At 43.0% G+C, this 15,861-nt stretch overlaps 1 protein-coding gene across 1 annotated transcript; it reads left to right on the top strand.

Annotated features, from left to right (window-relative positions):
- Nucleotides 1-11,063: 11,063 nt before the first annotated feature.
- On the top strand, nt 11,064-14,878 carry LOC108792270 (rho guanine nucleotide exchange factor 26-like; the record flags this gene model as incomplete). The annotated part of the gene is made up of 3 exons (XM_018563010.1): nt 11,064-12,188; nt 13,390-13,676; nt 14,696-14,878. Coding segments are annotated over exons 1-3 (1,535 nt in total), but the record flags the coding sequence as incomplete, so codon positions are not given.
- Nucleotides 14,879-15,861: the final 983 nt, after the last annotated feature.

Genomic DNA, 15,861 nt, shown 5'->3' with positions numbered 1-15,861 from the left:
GAGAACCAAAGCACCTAAATAAAAGGTGCCTCACCTCAATAGGAGTATCTATTATCCACTTACTCATAAGTCTTATAATCATTTCACATTATTTTATGATAGGAGTGTAGATAGCATTCCAAAGAATGTGTAAATACACAGATACATCATGTGTAAGTTCCACACAGGTATTTTCCTGGACTGTGCTTATATAAATGATCATCCAAGAAGAAAATGTCCACACGTGTAACCTACACAAACTGTTTTGTGCATCTGTGCACCAACTGTAAATCTAGAAAGACAGCTGAAGCTCTCTGTTGATGCTCTATCCATAAGACGTTTATCTGGCATTGTAAATTAATTACACTTGTATCCATAAATGTATAAATGGCTCCCTATGTTTCACGTGGTAAGGAAATATTGATTGCATAAACATCCATATACTTTTCCAAGTTAAAAGTCATAGCTCCATCAAAGCTCCATCCTATGGTCCAAGAACAATGGTGTATGTGCAGGTAATCCTAATAGCCAGGTAACCAGACCAAACCAGAGGGGCTAAGGGACATACTGGTAGGTATATAATGGAAAGACTTGTGCTCTTTTGTTAAACTGGCCATACACTGGTCAATATTTGGCCAGCTGACTCGGCCAAAATTAGGATTAGTGTGTGGCCCAGTTTACATTCCTCCTTTGAACCAAAGTCGAGTATATGTTACACAAATGCAAATTGTTCCAAAATATAACATTATAGCGATTAAAACAGCAGTTTAAGAATTTATGGACTTAAAAAAAAAAAAATGAAACCATTCTTTAAGTAAACCCTTAAAGTAGTACTAAAGGCTCACATATTTTACCTTGACCACATTTATATAAACCAGTTGATCAAAGGAGGAAAAATTCTATCTTTAATAAATGTTCGGAAACACTGTTTCTTTACCACTACAGCCTCCAGTTTCCTGTGTGCTTCTTCTCCAAACTTCTGGTCAGGGAGTGCACACTTAACTCTCCCTGTTCCACTTGCTCAAGACTACATGTCTCATAATGCCACTGTGGCCCCTGCGTATATGTGCTCAATCTGTTCCTTGCTGGGTCACTTCATGATTATATGGCTACTGCACTTGCGTGCATCAGGCCCTGAAATGTATCTTCTAGAAGCGCGAATGTAAGGGTGGCTCCATAGGACCCTGGAAGGCAGTGCCACCTGGAAGCAAGGATGCACAGGCAGCAACCTTTGGGGCAGCAAGCTTTGGACTGGTTCAGCTAAGAAAAAAAAGGCAACATTTTAAAGAAGAAGCAGCAGCACACAAGTAATGAGATCAGCTGATGTTATTATTTTTAAAATTTTGGGTTAATAACACATTAAGTAAACTAGTGATTTATAGGTATAGTGAAGATTGTTCCAAACCTCTTTTCAATTATAGGGGAAATGAAAAAGAAATAGGAACTTCCCCTGCATTGGGTGTCATTGATGGCAGAAGAAAATGGGAGATATTGCATTCAATTACGCTTAATTGGTTATTCATACAAACAAAAATTTAGGTTATGGGTTATGATATCTGCTACTGTTCAAAGCACAACAAATGATCAGAAATACCAACTAATCACCCAAAATTGCACAAATCAAAAAGAACGACTGCAAAATTGTAAAATGTGTTTCTATCATTGGCTGACATAATCATTTTAAAAAAGATAATTTGCTGTATCCTTGCAATAATAGGCCAGCCTCTGCCCATGGGTAGGATGGAGAGCAATGTATTTTGTGTCTTATGGAGTGGGTGATGTTGAAGATTTAACATAGGGCAGCACAGAGGATAAGTGGTTAGCACTTCTGCCTTGCAGCTCTGCGGTTGCCAGTTTGAATCCCGGTCAGGAAACTATCTGCATGGCGTTCGCATGTTCTCCCTGTGCTTCCATAGGTTTCCTCCCACACTCCAAAGACAAGCTGGAAGGTTAATTGGCTCCTGTCTAATTTGGCCCTGTATGCATGTTAGATAGAAAATAACAAATAAATAGTGATATACTAATCTTAAAGATACATCCAATGAAATCTGCTATGTTAAAACTTTGTTTACTTTATTTTAATCTGCCATTTCCTCCCATTTAATCAATGACAGAGAACTTGTGAATGGCTGTAATTCGTCCTCAAAGTGCTGAGTAGCCAAGCTGAAACTGAACTACACAATCTCATAAAATCTTACGTCTGTTATGAGCTCATTCCAATCTGCCATCATCTGTACTGTCTGCTGTTTATGTTACAGCTGCATTGTAATGAGCAGCCTGAGAATGTAGGAACATATAAAAGAATAATTTTATATACCAGTCAAGTGATTAAATAATTGCATGTTTGATCAGCAGGATTCCTTCTAACTTAGGCTATCACTCCTTTCTGTCATAGTGAAGGGAACAAACACTATGTTGCAACATATTTTGCTATAATCCAAGTTCATGTCATATTGATAAATTACCACTAGCATGTTTATTTGAGGAAGAATTTTCCAGCCAGTATTAATAACTCCACATAATGGACTGAACATAAATGTATTTATCCAGAGGGGTTGTATTTCTCTTACATAGTATTTGAGGTTGAATAAAGACATAAGTCCATCAAGTCCAACCTATTGCGCGTATGCATTTATGTTTGAGCTGGTGTGTGCGTGTGTATTAGTCCATGTGTGATTTTGCTCTTAGGAGTACTTGTACCCCTGTATGTTATGGTCTCCGAGGAACTCATCCGAGAGTTTCTTGAATGATTCCACACTCTTAGCTGAAATCACTTCCTGCGGCAGTGAGTTCCAGACCTTAACCGCTCTAACTGTGAAGAACACCTTGCTCCCCGTGTGTTGAATTTTGTTTTCCACCAATTTTTGGTGGTGCCCTCTGGTCTTTGTTACAGAGTTAACCGTAAAGAGTTTGTTAGTAATGTTGCTGTCACCATTGAACATTTTATACAGGAAAATCATGCCCCCCCTTAATTTCCTAACTTCCAAAGAGAACATATTTAATTTTAACAACCTTGTTTCATAGTTCAGGTCCTGGAACCCCTTAAATGAGTTTGGTTGCCCTCCTCTGGACTTTTTCTAGCTCAAGGACATCTTTTCTGAGTACTGGTGACCAAAACTGGACCGCATACTCCAGATGAGGCCGAACCAGTGATCTGTAAAGTTGCAAAATTATGGACTTGTCCCTGCAATACATTCCCTTCTTAATGCAAGACAGGACTCTACTTGCTTTGTTATGCAAGATTATTGTAAAGGGCTTTTGCCAGACAAAGCTGACAATGTGCCCATGCTTCTGATTGCAGTTTGTACTAGTGATGCACTGATACCTGTTTTTCAGTATCGAGTACGAGTACTGATATTTTTTTTTTGGTACTCGCCGATACAGAATACCGATACCAGAAGCCCCATTAAGGAAGCCGGACGGTGTGTAATGACTAGCTGCCCAGCTTCGTGATTAGCCGGGAAGCCAGGCCGCATGTAATAACCAAGTGACGAGGGAGCATGGAGACGGCTTCCCGGCCATTCAGGAAGCCGGGGAGCGTGTAATGACTCGGCGCCTGGCTTCCTCATACCGGAAATTTCGGTATCGGGATAGGCATCACAAGATACTAGTATCCCTCATTTGTACTCATGACAATTCTTCTCTATATTCCTAAATTTGTCAGGACTGGGAATTAGAAGCTCAGCCAAGCTTTGGAGCCAGGCTGGCTAAAGACCTGACATATCCATGCTCTGCAAGGATTAAATGGGTTCTAAACCCTCACGTTTTTTTGCCTATATCTACTGCTATAAAGCAGTAGATATAGGCAAACAGTTTAAAAAAAAAAGCTTTAACAGCAGTTTAAACTTACCTTATTTTCACTGCGCGCTCCCGTCCGAGAAAACGAAACCGTTCGGGCGGCCGCAAAGCATCTTGGGGCGGGCGCATGCGCAGTTCGGATTCTCGGCTAGGAAACGAGCAGAGACGCAAGGTAAGTATATGGACACGTGCACCCGCATGCAGACACCGTGGGATCAGAAGTGCCAGCAAGCAGAGAGGAGTCAGCGTTGGATCGGAGAGCCACTGCACCGCTGGAGGGACAGATGAAAACATCAGGAAAGAAGAGGAAGATCGGATTAAGAGACATCATTTGAGGTAAGTGCTGATATTAACATTGGGGGGAGGGAAAAACATTGTATCCTTTAATGTCACTTTAAGTGATTGTTTTAATCTAGGGTCCCAAATAAAAAAAAAGATATACTCACCCGACCCTTGGATCAGTCTGGCTGCTAGACCGGTCCCCGCAGCATAAAGGAGAACAGCTAATAAAATCCAGGAAAAACTCACTTCTATTGTATTGTATCTCTCACCCTAGAATTACTCTATAATGATTCAACAGTGTGGGGGTATAGCTCGAATGGGGGATCACCTTCCCTGGGTGAAAGGCAGCAAAGTTCTTTTTCTTTCTGAACACATCCAACATGTAGCTCTCTCTCTCTCTCTCTTTCTCTGTCTCCTTGATGTCAGGGACTGATGTGAATGTGCAGTATGTGTACATACTGTGTAAATTGATGGTCATATATAAATGCCTGATAATAAAGGGTATCACTTAAACACATAAACCCTAACTGGATGACATTTCGTTTGTTAAAACACAGTGCTTTATAAACAACTGAGTTTTTTTCCATACGGACGTGTACGCCCCGAGTTAGCGCAGTGTGAATGAGGCCTAATGCATCAGGCATGCTTTGTGGCACGCATTACTTTTCAATGGCACCCTATGCGCCTTTACAACACACCTGCAGTTGTTATTTTCAGTTTGTTGTGGTGTGTTGGCAAATAGGCACTTGGAGGAGGTAAGATGAAGGCGGATATACCACATCCGCTCTTCTCACATGTTAAACTACAGTTCCCATTTTGCCATCAGAATTATAGTGAATGGCCATAAATGTGGGGAGACTATGAGGAGGGGTGCTTACACTAAGCCTAGTGCTCTTTTGCATTGGATGTGGAGGACCGTGGCACACCCATATTCTCCTGGCCTGTCAGTCATAGTGTGAGATCATGGGAGGCAGGACAACTATGCGTTTTCTGGCCTGTCAACAAAACAACTCACATAGAGTGGGCGATCCAGATCAGGAGCCTTAAACTCCCGGGTCTGCCCACTACAGTGAGCGGGGGCGTAATTATGTCACTGCTTACACAAAATAGAACTACCGCGGTAAAGTTACAAGACCAGTGGCTGAGGAGAAATAGGGCATAGTGGTCATTGGCCTATTAAACTTTCTTCCTGGTGTTTAGCTTTAAAGCCAAACGTTTTTTTGTTTTGGATAGAGTGGAAAATTATGGAAACCCCTGTGAGGTTTTTATTGCTGTAAGCCATTTGGGAAATTTTGTATCACTTCCATTCCAACAGACATGACAGGAAGTAAGGGGAAATTCCACTCTTTGACAGTTGCCACTGGAACTTGTGTCCCCATTGAAAAATGTCTCTTAGCTTCCTGTTCTAGTAAAAATCTGAATTCCCCACTATCTGTCCTGATGACAACAGTCTCTAAAACAGGCAGTGAAGGTGGTTCTCCCTAAGGGGATCTTGGACAAAGCTAAAAACCTGGCAGGTTTTGAGGTTTCGCGCGCGTGCGCAATTTTAAGGCTTGACATGTTTGGTGTCTCTTTACCCGACGTGACCCGGTCTTTTATATTTTACAAAAAAATTGGGTAATACTAAATGTTTTAGAATTTAATATAGGGGGAACTGTTTTTTTTTTTTTAATTCTGTAATTTTTCCTTAATATATTAAAAAATAAAACCCCCAGTGGTGAATAAATACCACCAAAATAAAGCTCTATGTGTCCCCAAAAAAGGGTATAAAATTCATTTCAGTACAGCGCTGCATGACGGAATAAATGTCAGTCAAAGTACCGCAGCGCTGAATACTCAAAAATGGCCTGGATGGGAAGGGGGTTTAACACCGCGGATGTCAACTGGTTAAACCTGGCCATACACTAATAGATTTTTGTCGTTCAGTCTGTAGGCTGAATGAAATAAATCTAACAGATTCCTCCATCCATGTTAAGCAGGAGGAGTCGCACCCATGCTTCTGTATTCTAACAGCCGCCACCTGCCGCTGTCAGACTACCCAGACAGTGACTGCAGTTGATTGGCTGCAGTAACTATTTGGACAACAATATTTGACTTGCTCCCTCAACAAAAGTCAGTAGGCTTTTGTCAAGCTGGCAAGACCGACCCTATGTTATATACCAAAATTCTAACAGTGCATGGCCAGCTTTAAGGGCTAATTCATACTAGCCGCTGCCCAAAATGCACAACCTCTGGTGTGCTGCTCCCCCACACAGTATCGATGCACCAATCTCAGTACATTGTTCTTTGTTTTTAGAACTTTATCGACATTTCATTAAGTTCTATGCGCACAGCTGAGTGCAAGGTGTTTGGTCCGCATCGCATCTCGCTGTGCTGAGAAAAAGTACTGCATGCCGTACTTTTTTTCAGCACACACCTGATGTCTGTGCGTTTTGGTGGTATGAACCAAGCCTATTCGCAACAAGGAGAATTGCGCAGGAAAAAAACTTCCAGTGTAGCCCTAATGCATATGGTGTGAACGGACCCTAAGACAAAACAAGTGACTTGGAAAGGGGAAGATCATCCAGTCCTCCATAGCCTCAAAAAATAAGCGAATTTAGAAATATGAAGGAATAAAAGTCTTCATAGAAAGGACTAAATCTTCTATAAAGTATATTAGGAGCAGAAAGCGCATGCACAATAGTCTGTAATCATCCCTTCCACACAGCACATGCACTGCTCATCTATATGAAAACGTGAGTCTGTTTTCATATATAATGTTCCATGTAGATGTGTCAGCCACAACACAGCCCTTCTAAGTGCCTAGCACTATGTCAGATGGAATTCATTGGAAGGACTGGTCTACAAGTTATAATGAAATACCGAAAAATGGTGACAGCTGTCTAAAAATAAGCTTGATAATGTACAGCCCAGAAGATTTACAAAGTGCTTTTGGCAGAAGGATCATCCCCCAGGGTACTTGAATATGCATCACTGTTAATTTTGACAGCAATCACCTGAAGCTTGAAAAGTCATTAGACCTAAAAATAATGTAATTACAGGGCTCAGCCGGTGTGGCCCTATAAAGACCAGCCAAGGCAATAAAACTCCTAGTTCTAGTGACACAACAACACAGTAGCTGGATAGCAATCCATAAGATGACAGTGTGTGCAGTGCTGGCTAAGTTGCACATGTCCCTTATTTCCTGCCAGGGTTCTACAACTTGTATAAAGTCATCTGGAATAAATGTAAGAGTGATTTCTCCAGAATTGTTGAGTGGAGTGCTCCGTAACGTGTCTCTACTCCTCTGACTGTATACTGGCTGCTCTCAACCTGTCACATGCTAATCGATATCGTAATCCAGTCATCAGCCCGGCGCTGGGTATTCCGGTGAACGGCCACAAGGTGGCGCCCGCGCCTGGGTTGGAAGACATAGCCGAGTAGAAGGAAGCTGGGAGCTGAGCTGTTGGGGAAAGTGACAGCCGCTGTTAGCTCACTTCTCATGTCTTCCGTGCTGTGTTTGCATTCATTTCAGATCGAGCTGTAGATCACTGGGAGGCTTTGGACTCTGCTCCTGTCTGTCCCTCCCAGAGGAGCCAGACCGTGTTACCCCTCCCTGTACAGGTGGAGCTGAGACTGGTAATACTGACCTGGGCAGGCTGGCCAAAGAAGCAAAGTTTACAGCAGCTCTGCTCCGATCTCATGACTGCGAGTTGTTTGGATACACACAAGGATTACAAAGCTCCAGCTGGAAGGCTCACTCATCTATGCTACGGTAATGTTGTGTCTGCTACTGAGTACATATCTCCCAACTGTCCTTCATGTGGAACCTAATACTTCTGCCCCTCTTTTCTCATCATCTGTCCTTTCTATGTTCTGATATACTGACTTCTATAAAACTGTTTAACTACCAAAAGTGTTCTACTGCACTAAACATTGTATCTAACCTCTACGTTCTTATACTGAAGTCATTATAAAGTAAAAGTAGTCCTGTAAAAAGGATTTGTGGTTTTATCCAATCATTTTTGGGTATTTTAGGTGGCCCCTGAACTGGGGTCATGACACCTACTTTGTACTTGAGCTAATAGGGGACCCTCTTTACCATCTCAGAAAGGTGGGAGGTATGTATGGGATCAATACTCGTGCAGTGCTAGAAAAACCTGTGTAACTTCATCTTCTCAGCACACAGATCTCAGTAAGAGAAGACATACTGGAATTTGTGGTTCCACTGGAGAATTAAAGCCAGCCCAGAGTTTGCTATGATTGTCAAGCGTTGTTATGCTTTGGGAAACATGCAACTAAATGCTCAGTTGCTATTGACACGAGTGCTTTGTCACGTGTTTCCCGAAGCACAGCAATGTTCAACATGTATAATCCCATTATTTCTAGTGGTGCCTATATGCACCTGAGCACTTTGCTTGTTTCCCGAAGCACAACAACACTTTACATGAAGAACCCCTTTACGTGCAATGGTGCCTATATACACCTGAGTGCTTTGTGTGTTCCCCAAAGCACAACATGAAGAACCCCTTTATTTGCAATGGTGCCTATATACACCTGAGCGTTTTGTCGTGTGTTTCCCAAAGCGCGGCAATGCTCAACATGAAGAATCCTATTATTTTCAATGGTGTCCATTTACACCTGAGCGCTTTGTCATATGTTTCCAAAGCAGGACAACGCTGAGTATGAAGAACCCCATTATTTTAAGTGGTGACCATTTACACCTGAGCGCTTTGTCGTGCGTTTCCCAAAGCATGACAATGCTCAACATGAAGAATCTCATTATTTAAGGGTGCCCATTTGTACCTGAGCGCTTTGTTTCCTGAAGCAGGACAACACTCAACATGAAGAACCCTATTATTTTAAATGGATCCCATTCACACTTGAGCGTTGTGTCACCTGTTGCTTGAAGCTGGAAAAAGTGCAAGCTGAATGCATGACTGTATGGATATTCTGCAGGTCAGATGTTTTGCCTCCACACGGACAGGTGAAGTGTTCAGCTTGGCATTAGATCATGGCTGATTGCTTATGTTTTATGTTGAAAAATTGTGGGATGAAATCTAATCGGCGATCAACAATCTCTTCAGATTACCCAACCTGCTTATTAGCTGTGCTTTCCCTCATTCCTAATCTATCACCAGCTGGATGTGGTTTTCATTCTTTTCTCCTTTCTTTGTATTCTGGCACAAACATTCCTTTAAAGACAGATCGACTTTCCTCCAAAGGAGTCTTTGCATTGTGATACAAGCAGGTTAAGAAGAATTGGGAAGAAATGCCATTTGTTGAGGGGAGTTCACAGGCAGCAATGAACTTCCATTAATCAGTACTTTATAAGCTGGTCTAGTAAGATGAAGGGTTAACCACCTTGGTAATGTTACATGTCCTGCTGAATACTGTCCCTAACAGGAGCTGTTACTGAAAAGTGAAGCTTTCCTGTATCTTCTAAGCAAACAAGTGCCATCTGCTATGTAACCCGATAAGGGAGAGGCAAACCCATGCTTTTTAAACTTTTAAGAATAACAAGCTATTAGATATTCCAACATTTTGAAAAATCTTGAGACCACATGCCAGTCATTCTTGCTTGTCCAAAAACAAGGGATCAAGTCTTTCCACACATGTGTGTCTTTGGCTGATTAGTGGTGAAAGACCACAGGGGTCCTGTCAGTGTGTGTTTGCAACAGCAAGGGAAGATCTTTCATTGTCTGTCATTCTTGGTGAAGGATCTTCTTATCTATGACCATTGTTAATAAAACTGTTATAGGATGATGCAAAGTGCAGTGGACAGAGAACTAGTGGCTATATGTCACCATTAACGGCAGGGAATAAGGTCACTGCTCCTTCTGTAACACAATGTTGTGCTGGTGAGGCCCATCACAGTGTTTTCTCTACATCGGAAGATGGGCGATAGAAGTGCACACATGGGAAAGTACTTGATGCCTTTTCTCATACTCACTTGTCTGTATTATCCAAAAACACTGTGCATAGCACCTCTCCCTAAGGGCTTGTTCCCACCAAGTGAAGCGCGTTCCAGAGCGTTTGCATGCATTTTTGGCGCGTTTGCATGTGTTCCAGAGCAGGAAAAATAGGGCTTGCTGCAATTTCGTTACATGCTCTGGAACTGAACGCTGCAGTGTGAACTAGGGCCCAAAATACCATTGGAATACATTGGATGTTTTTTTGAAGCGTTCTGTAACTGCTCTGCTCAGCATCTTGAATGCATTTGCTGTGAACAAGCCCTGAGACAACCCCGTATGGTTGCTTAACTCAACTTGGACATATTGCTTGAAAGGGCTTGGCCACATATGGCCAAAGTATGTCATAGAAACTAATCAGGCTTCTATTGTGCTGCCTGTTTTTAAAGTGATGAAATGGAACTTATCAAGGTGTTCTTCCCTTTGTGCATCATGACTACCTAGTACAACTGGCAATATAGTAACGTAGAGGCTGCCATTGGGGACCTCTTTCTGAACATGCTAGTTGACTGGTTGTTATGCTTTCTGCCTTCAGTCATTTATGATTATAAATATTAATTGATGATAGATATTGATGCAAAACAATATACAGACTGGGAAAGTCAGACATCTGCCTACTTGTTCCTTGTCATTGACAAGCAACTAGTAAAAAAAAAACAGCAATGGCAGCCACCATGTTTCATGACAGGTTTCCATTTCCATCTGATAGATTTTTTGTTTCTGCTCAGTGGAAGCTGTGACTTCTGTTTGACTTATATGAGGCTTAGCTGATGTTGCAACGTATACCAAATCCTTACTGCATGTTTCCTACTTTAAGGGTTAAACTGACAGAACAGGTAGTTAGAATGAATTTACAACCTGTGCTTAACAGTGCTTATAGGAATGTTCTACCTAACAGATAACATTATTTTAATACAGTATTGCTAAAACATATTGTAGCTGTATGGATTACTTCTGGCATTAGTGTTCCTTTTTTCTTTGTAAACTTGGACGTCCTGTGTAACATCAATAACCTGATCACTGATACATAACAATCTCTATTTTCTAGGAATGGCAGAATTGTGGTGGTTTGCTGGCCTGCATTGAGGTTTTGGAGAATGAATAGACGTTGCCATGGAGGCAGAAAGTGAGGTGGAGTTTTCCAGCGATCTTAACTTTGTTCCATTGTGGAGGAGAGCGAGTCCTCATGTTCCCCAGGGAGAGGGACTGTACTACAGCCGCAATCCTAGACCAAGACCGCAATCTTACACAAGTCCTAATGGATTACTTGTCACAGACTTTCCTGTGGAGGATAGGCAGTGCTTTACAGTGACCCAGCCTGCAGAAAGGATTACAAGTTCTCCAGAAAGCAATCAAGGAGGAAAATTTTTGCACAGTCCCAATGGAAAAATACAGACATCACCATCACTATCATCTCTGGAATACAAATCTCCAAACCACAAACGTTCATCTCAGGTCTTAAAAGTGGTTTCCAATAACTCCATTTCTTTTACTACAGGTGACCACCTTTCTTCAGTAAACCAAAAACCAATGCTTTCACAGCGGACATCTGGAAATGTTACACTGACACCTGAAAGGGAACAGATTGTGTTCGGGTCTAGTACTTCTTTTCCATCTAATGGGATGGTAACCGCTAGCAACTGCAGTCCACCTCAGCCCTTACAGGCCACACAGGCCCCGGATATCTTTGCTTCAAAGTCTTTGCCAGGTTCCCCCAAGCCTTCTTTGGAAGATAAGCAGTCTCTCCAAAGAACTTCATCCAATCCAGACAAATCTGCCATCATTCTGAGCACAAACAGTCCAGTGTCTCTCAAAGCTGGAGCTCAGCAAATCATTCCTAAGGGCCTAGCGTCGGGAATCAAAGTCTCAAACAAAAATAGTAATCATAACAACCAAAACACAGATTCTTTCAAAAGGTTGCTGAAAACTCGTAGTATGGTGGAGACCAGTTCACCTCGTCTGGTTGTGCCTTCAGAAGATGGGGATGCTGAAAATGAAACAGATAGCCCAGGCACATTACACAGAGGGCTTAGGTCAACATCCTATCGAAGAGCCGTAGTGAGTGGGGTTGAATTCAACAATTCATCTGATAGAAAAAAGAGTAACAGAATGTCTCAGCCAATCCTCAAGGCAGTCGTAGAAGATAAAGAAAAGTTTTATAGCTTGGGAAGGATAAAGGTAAGTTGGTCTAAATGTAGTATGTCCTTGAATGTTTGACAAATAGGTATAAGAAAATAGAACTCTACATCTTCCACTGTTTGACATTTGTTAATTAATAACTAATAATCTGGGAGCACAATGTTCCATTTTCACAGCTGAAATGATAGTTGTGCAAGTTAGTTCTTGTACTTCAGATAGTACCATCTTTAGTTATCACTTGTGTTTGTTTTTAGCTTTTCTAGAGTATTTGTAAACTTTCTAGTTGTGAAATGTCGAAAGAATATAATTGCAAGGCTTGAAAATGTGTGATAGGATTTCGCAGTTCGAATCGAAAATTCAAATACAATGGGCAAAAAACCCATCTTCAGAAGTCCCACAACTAGACAATTTTTCTAAAACAATACAGACTAATTTTAGGACAGTGGTGGAGCGCCAGGGCCCAGTCGCAGCTGCAACCGCAGTGACCCTGGTAGTTCTGCCACTGACTTCAAGCTGTAGAGAGACTACAAATCCCAGCAATACATTATACAGAAGATCATCGGCTATAGCGGACTACAAATCTCAGCAAAATGTTATACAGCAATGAAGAATAATTTTAAGCTACATACTCTGTGTTGCTCACCAGGGCTGTGTGCGGGGTCTGGCCAGGGCTGTGTGCGGGGTCTGGCCAGGGCTGTGTGCGGGGTCTGACCAGGTTGTGCATTCTCCCCAGGGCTGCATGCGGTCCCAGCAGGGCTGTGCGTTCTTACCAGGACTGTGCATTCCCAGCAAGTCTGTGCATTCTCCCCAGAGCTGGGTGCGCCGTCTCTTCAGGGCTATTTGTGGCTTCTCCCCAGGGCTGTGCATTTTTCCTAGGGCTGTGCATTCTCCCCATGGCTGTGTACAGCATTTGCCCAAGACTGTGCGGCGTCTCTCCAGGGCTTGCAGTTTCCTCAGGGCTCTGTGCGGCATCTCTCCAGGGCTGTGCAGTCTTTCCAGTCCTATGTGCCGAGTCTCTCCAGGGCTGTTCAGTTTCCTCCAGGGCTGTGTGCGGCATCTCTCCAGAGCTGTGCAGTCTTCCTAGGCCTGTGTGCGCCATCTCTGCAGGCTGTTCGAGGTCTCGTGGGTGCGGGCAGCGGGGCAAAGGAGGAGAAGGCAATGTACGGTCATTTTTCCTAGGGCTGTGCATTCTCCACATGGCTGTGTACAGCATTTGCCCAAGACTGTGCATTCTCCCCAGGGCTGTGTGCGGCGTCTCTCCAGGGCTTGCAGTTTCCTCAGGACTGTGTGCGGCGTCTCTCCAGGGCTGTGCAGTTTCCTCAGGGCTGTGTGCGGCATCTCTCTTAGAGCTGTGCAGTCTTTCCAGGCCTATGTGCCGAGTCTCTCCAGGGCTGTTCAGTTTCCTCCAGGGCTGTGTGCGGCATCTCTCCAGAGCTGTGCAGTCTTCCTAGGCCTGTGTGCGCCATCTCTGCAGGCTGTTCGAGGTCTCGTGGGTGCGGGCAGCGGGGCAAAGGAGGAGAAGGCAATGTACGGTCAGGCCGGCGCTGTAAAAGGCAGTCACCGTGAGATCCTCACAAGGCTGCCGAGGTCCTCAGCAAGCGCGGGACCTCAGGCAGCCGAACCTATTTGAAAATGTAAAGTGCCGATATTGGTGAATTTCTACGAGTACTCATATAAATGCCCAGTATCGGCACTGATACCAACACTGGTATCGGAACTGGGGCATCCCTACTTAAAACAATCATGGATTCCAGGAAAGTCAGTACTCCTAATCTGCATACTTGTTTTTGGTCAGTAACTAAAGTTGTAAAACAATTTGATATATTATTCGAGCAAAAAACTAGCATTTTCTCCTAGGTCAGCAGTTGTTGTAGCCTCCATGCTTCTACAGGTCAGGGAATGTATAGCGGTCTTCAGCATATTTTGCATTGTTTATTTATTTTTAACTAATTATTATGTTCAGGACTAAAATTAAATATTTAAAAAATTCAGACCTCAGTAACTCAATCACAAATTTATGAACAGAAACAGCGCCCTGTTTCTTGGTTTGAATCACTCTGTGGCCTTGATGAGGCACCTGCTCATACCATCTCCCTGCTATACCGAAAGTTGCTTGCGGCGAGATACCAGGGTCGCCCCCTCTTCTTCATCTCCAGTTGGGAGAAGGACCTTGGTTTTGCCCTTACTGACGAGGATATTCGTACCTCATTTCTGCTCACTCACAAGCTTTCCTATGCTTGTTCGGCTCAATAGAAGGGCTACAAAATCCTGACTCGCTGGTATTGTTGCCCGGCCCTCCTACACAGGATCTCTCCTGATAGGCCTTCGCACTGCTGGCGTTGTCTGACCGCGGAAGGTACGCACCTTCATATCTGATGGAGCTGCCCGTTATTATTACCTTTCTGGAATCGTGTCTTTGACATCTATAACCAAGTCATGGGAACTTCCCTGGACCCATCCCCTAAAGTAGCCCTTCTTTCTATTTTACCTGGATCCCTTGCATCAGTCAAGAAAGACTTGCTTCATTTTTTTTGGGCCGCTGCCAGAACGATTGTCCCTCGCCACTGGAACACCGTGGTCCCCCAGACCGTGTGGGAGTGGATTGCTGAATTGTGCCTGATCATGCGCTTTGAGGAGCTGACGGCTTCCCTGTGTGACCTTCAGCCTCAGTGCACAGTCTTATGGGCCCCTTGGATCTTGTATATGGACTCTGCGGCATTCCTGGCCCTGTAATTATCTAGATACTCATCCGTGGATGTATGGCTGATGCACTGTCTCTGATGTGGTTCCTAGATCCACAATTTGGATTGTGTGTGCCATTGGGCCTAAGAAGCCTCCCCTCCTTTCCCCCCCTTTTCCTACTTGGATATCTTCCTTATTCTCGATCTTCCTTTCTTGGCCCGATACTTTTATCTTTTGTCTTCCTTCCCTTTTTCCTGTCTTGTCTTCTGGTTCTTATAGTTCCTGTGTGTTTTCCCTCCTCTGTCTGTCTGTCTGATTATTGCCTACTTCCTTGGTGTACAACACGGCCTTTTATCTCGATTCACACCATACTGGATCAAGACACAATCTAGTGCTGACATTGCCTGATATTTCTTCTGTGACCCACTTGCGGGTTCTGTACTTTACTGCTACATATGGAATGTGTTCGGCACTAGTGGATTATGTGTTCTCTCAATACCAGTACCTCATATTGGATCGTGCCTACCAGCATCTATACCGTGTTGTTTTCTTCTCTCTCTAATGTTTGTATTGAAAAGCTTAATTAAATCTGATTATAAAAAAAAAAATAATTATGAACAGAAATGGATCATCCAGTGACTGTAATTAGATGGCTTTGTCCAAAGTATATTTCAGGCAAACAGAGTTCTGGAAATCCTTTTGTCATTTATTAAACATTTATTATTTAAAAAAAATATTTTAAAAAAGGCACCACCTAGATTTAGCTTATGCAAATAGGCAAGAGTCTTCCATTGGAATAGTGTTATGAACTGGGGTTGTTTCAGTTGGTCAGGTCTAGGTTCAGCTACGTTATGTCCCCAAAACATGAGGTCAGTTGCCTATCTGAATATACTGAATGACCAGGTTTTCCATCAATGGATTTTCCTCCCTGATGGCACATTGGGCATATTCCAACATGATAATGCTAGGATTAATGGAGCCCAAATTGTGAAAGTGTTTCAGAGAGCATAAGGCATTGTTTTCAGACATG

The sequence above is a fragment of the Nanorana parkeri genome, unplaced genomic scaffold (assembly GCF_000935625.1).
Source record: "Nanorana parkeri isolate BGI_ZX_2015 unplaced genomic scaffold, ASM93562v1 scaffold622, whole genome shotgun sequence".
NCBI lineage: Eukaryota > Metazoa > Chordata > Amphibia > Anura > Dicroglossidae > Nanorana > Nanorana parkeri.
Note: the sequence above shows the minus strand (reverse complement) of the source record. Positions and strands in the feature narration are given on the sequence as shown.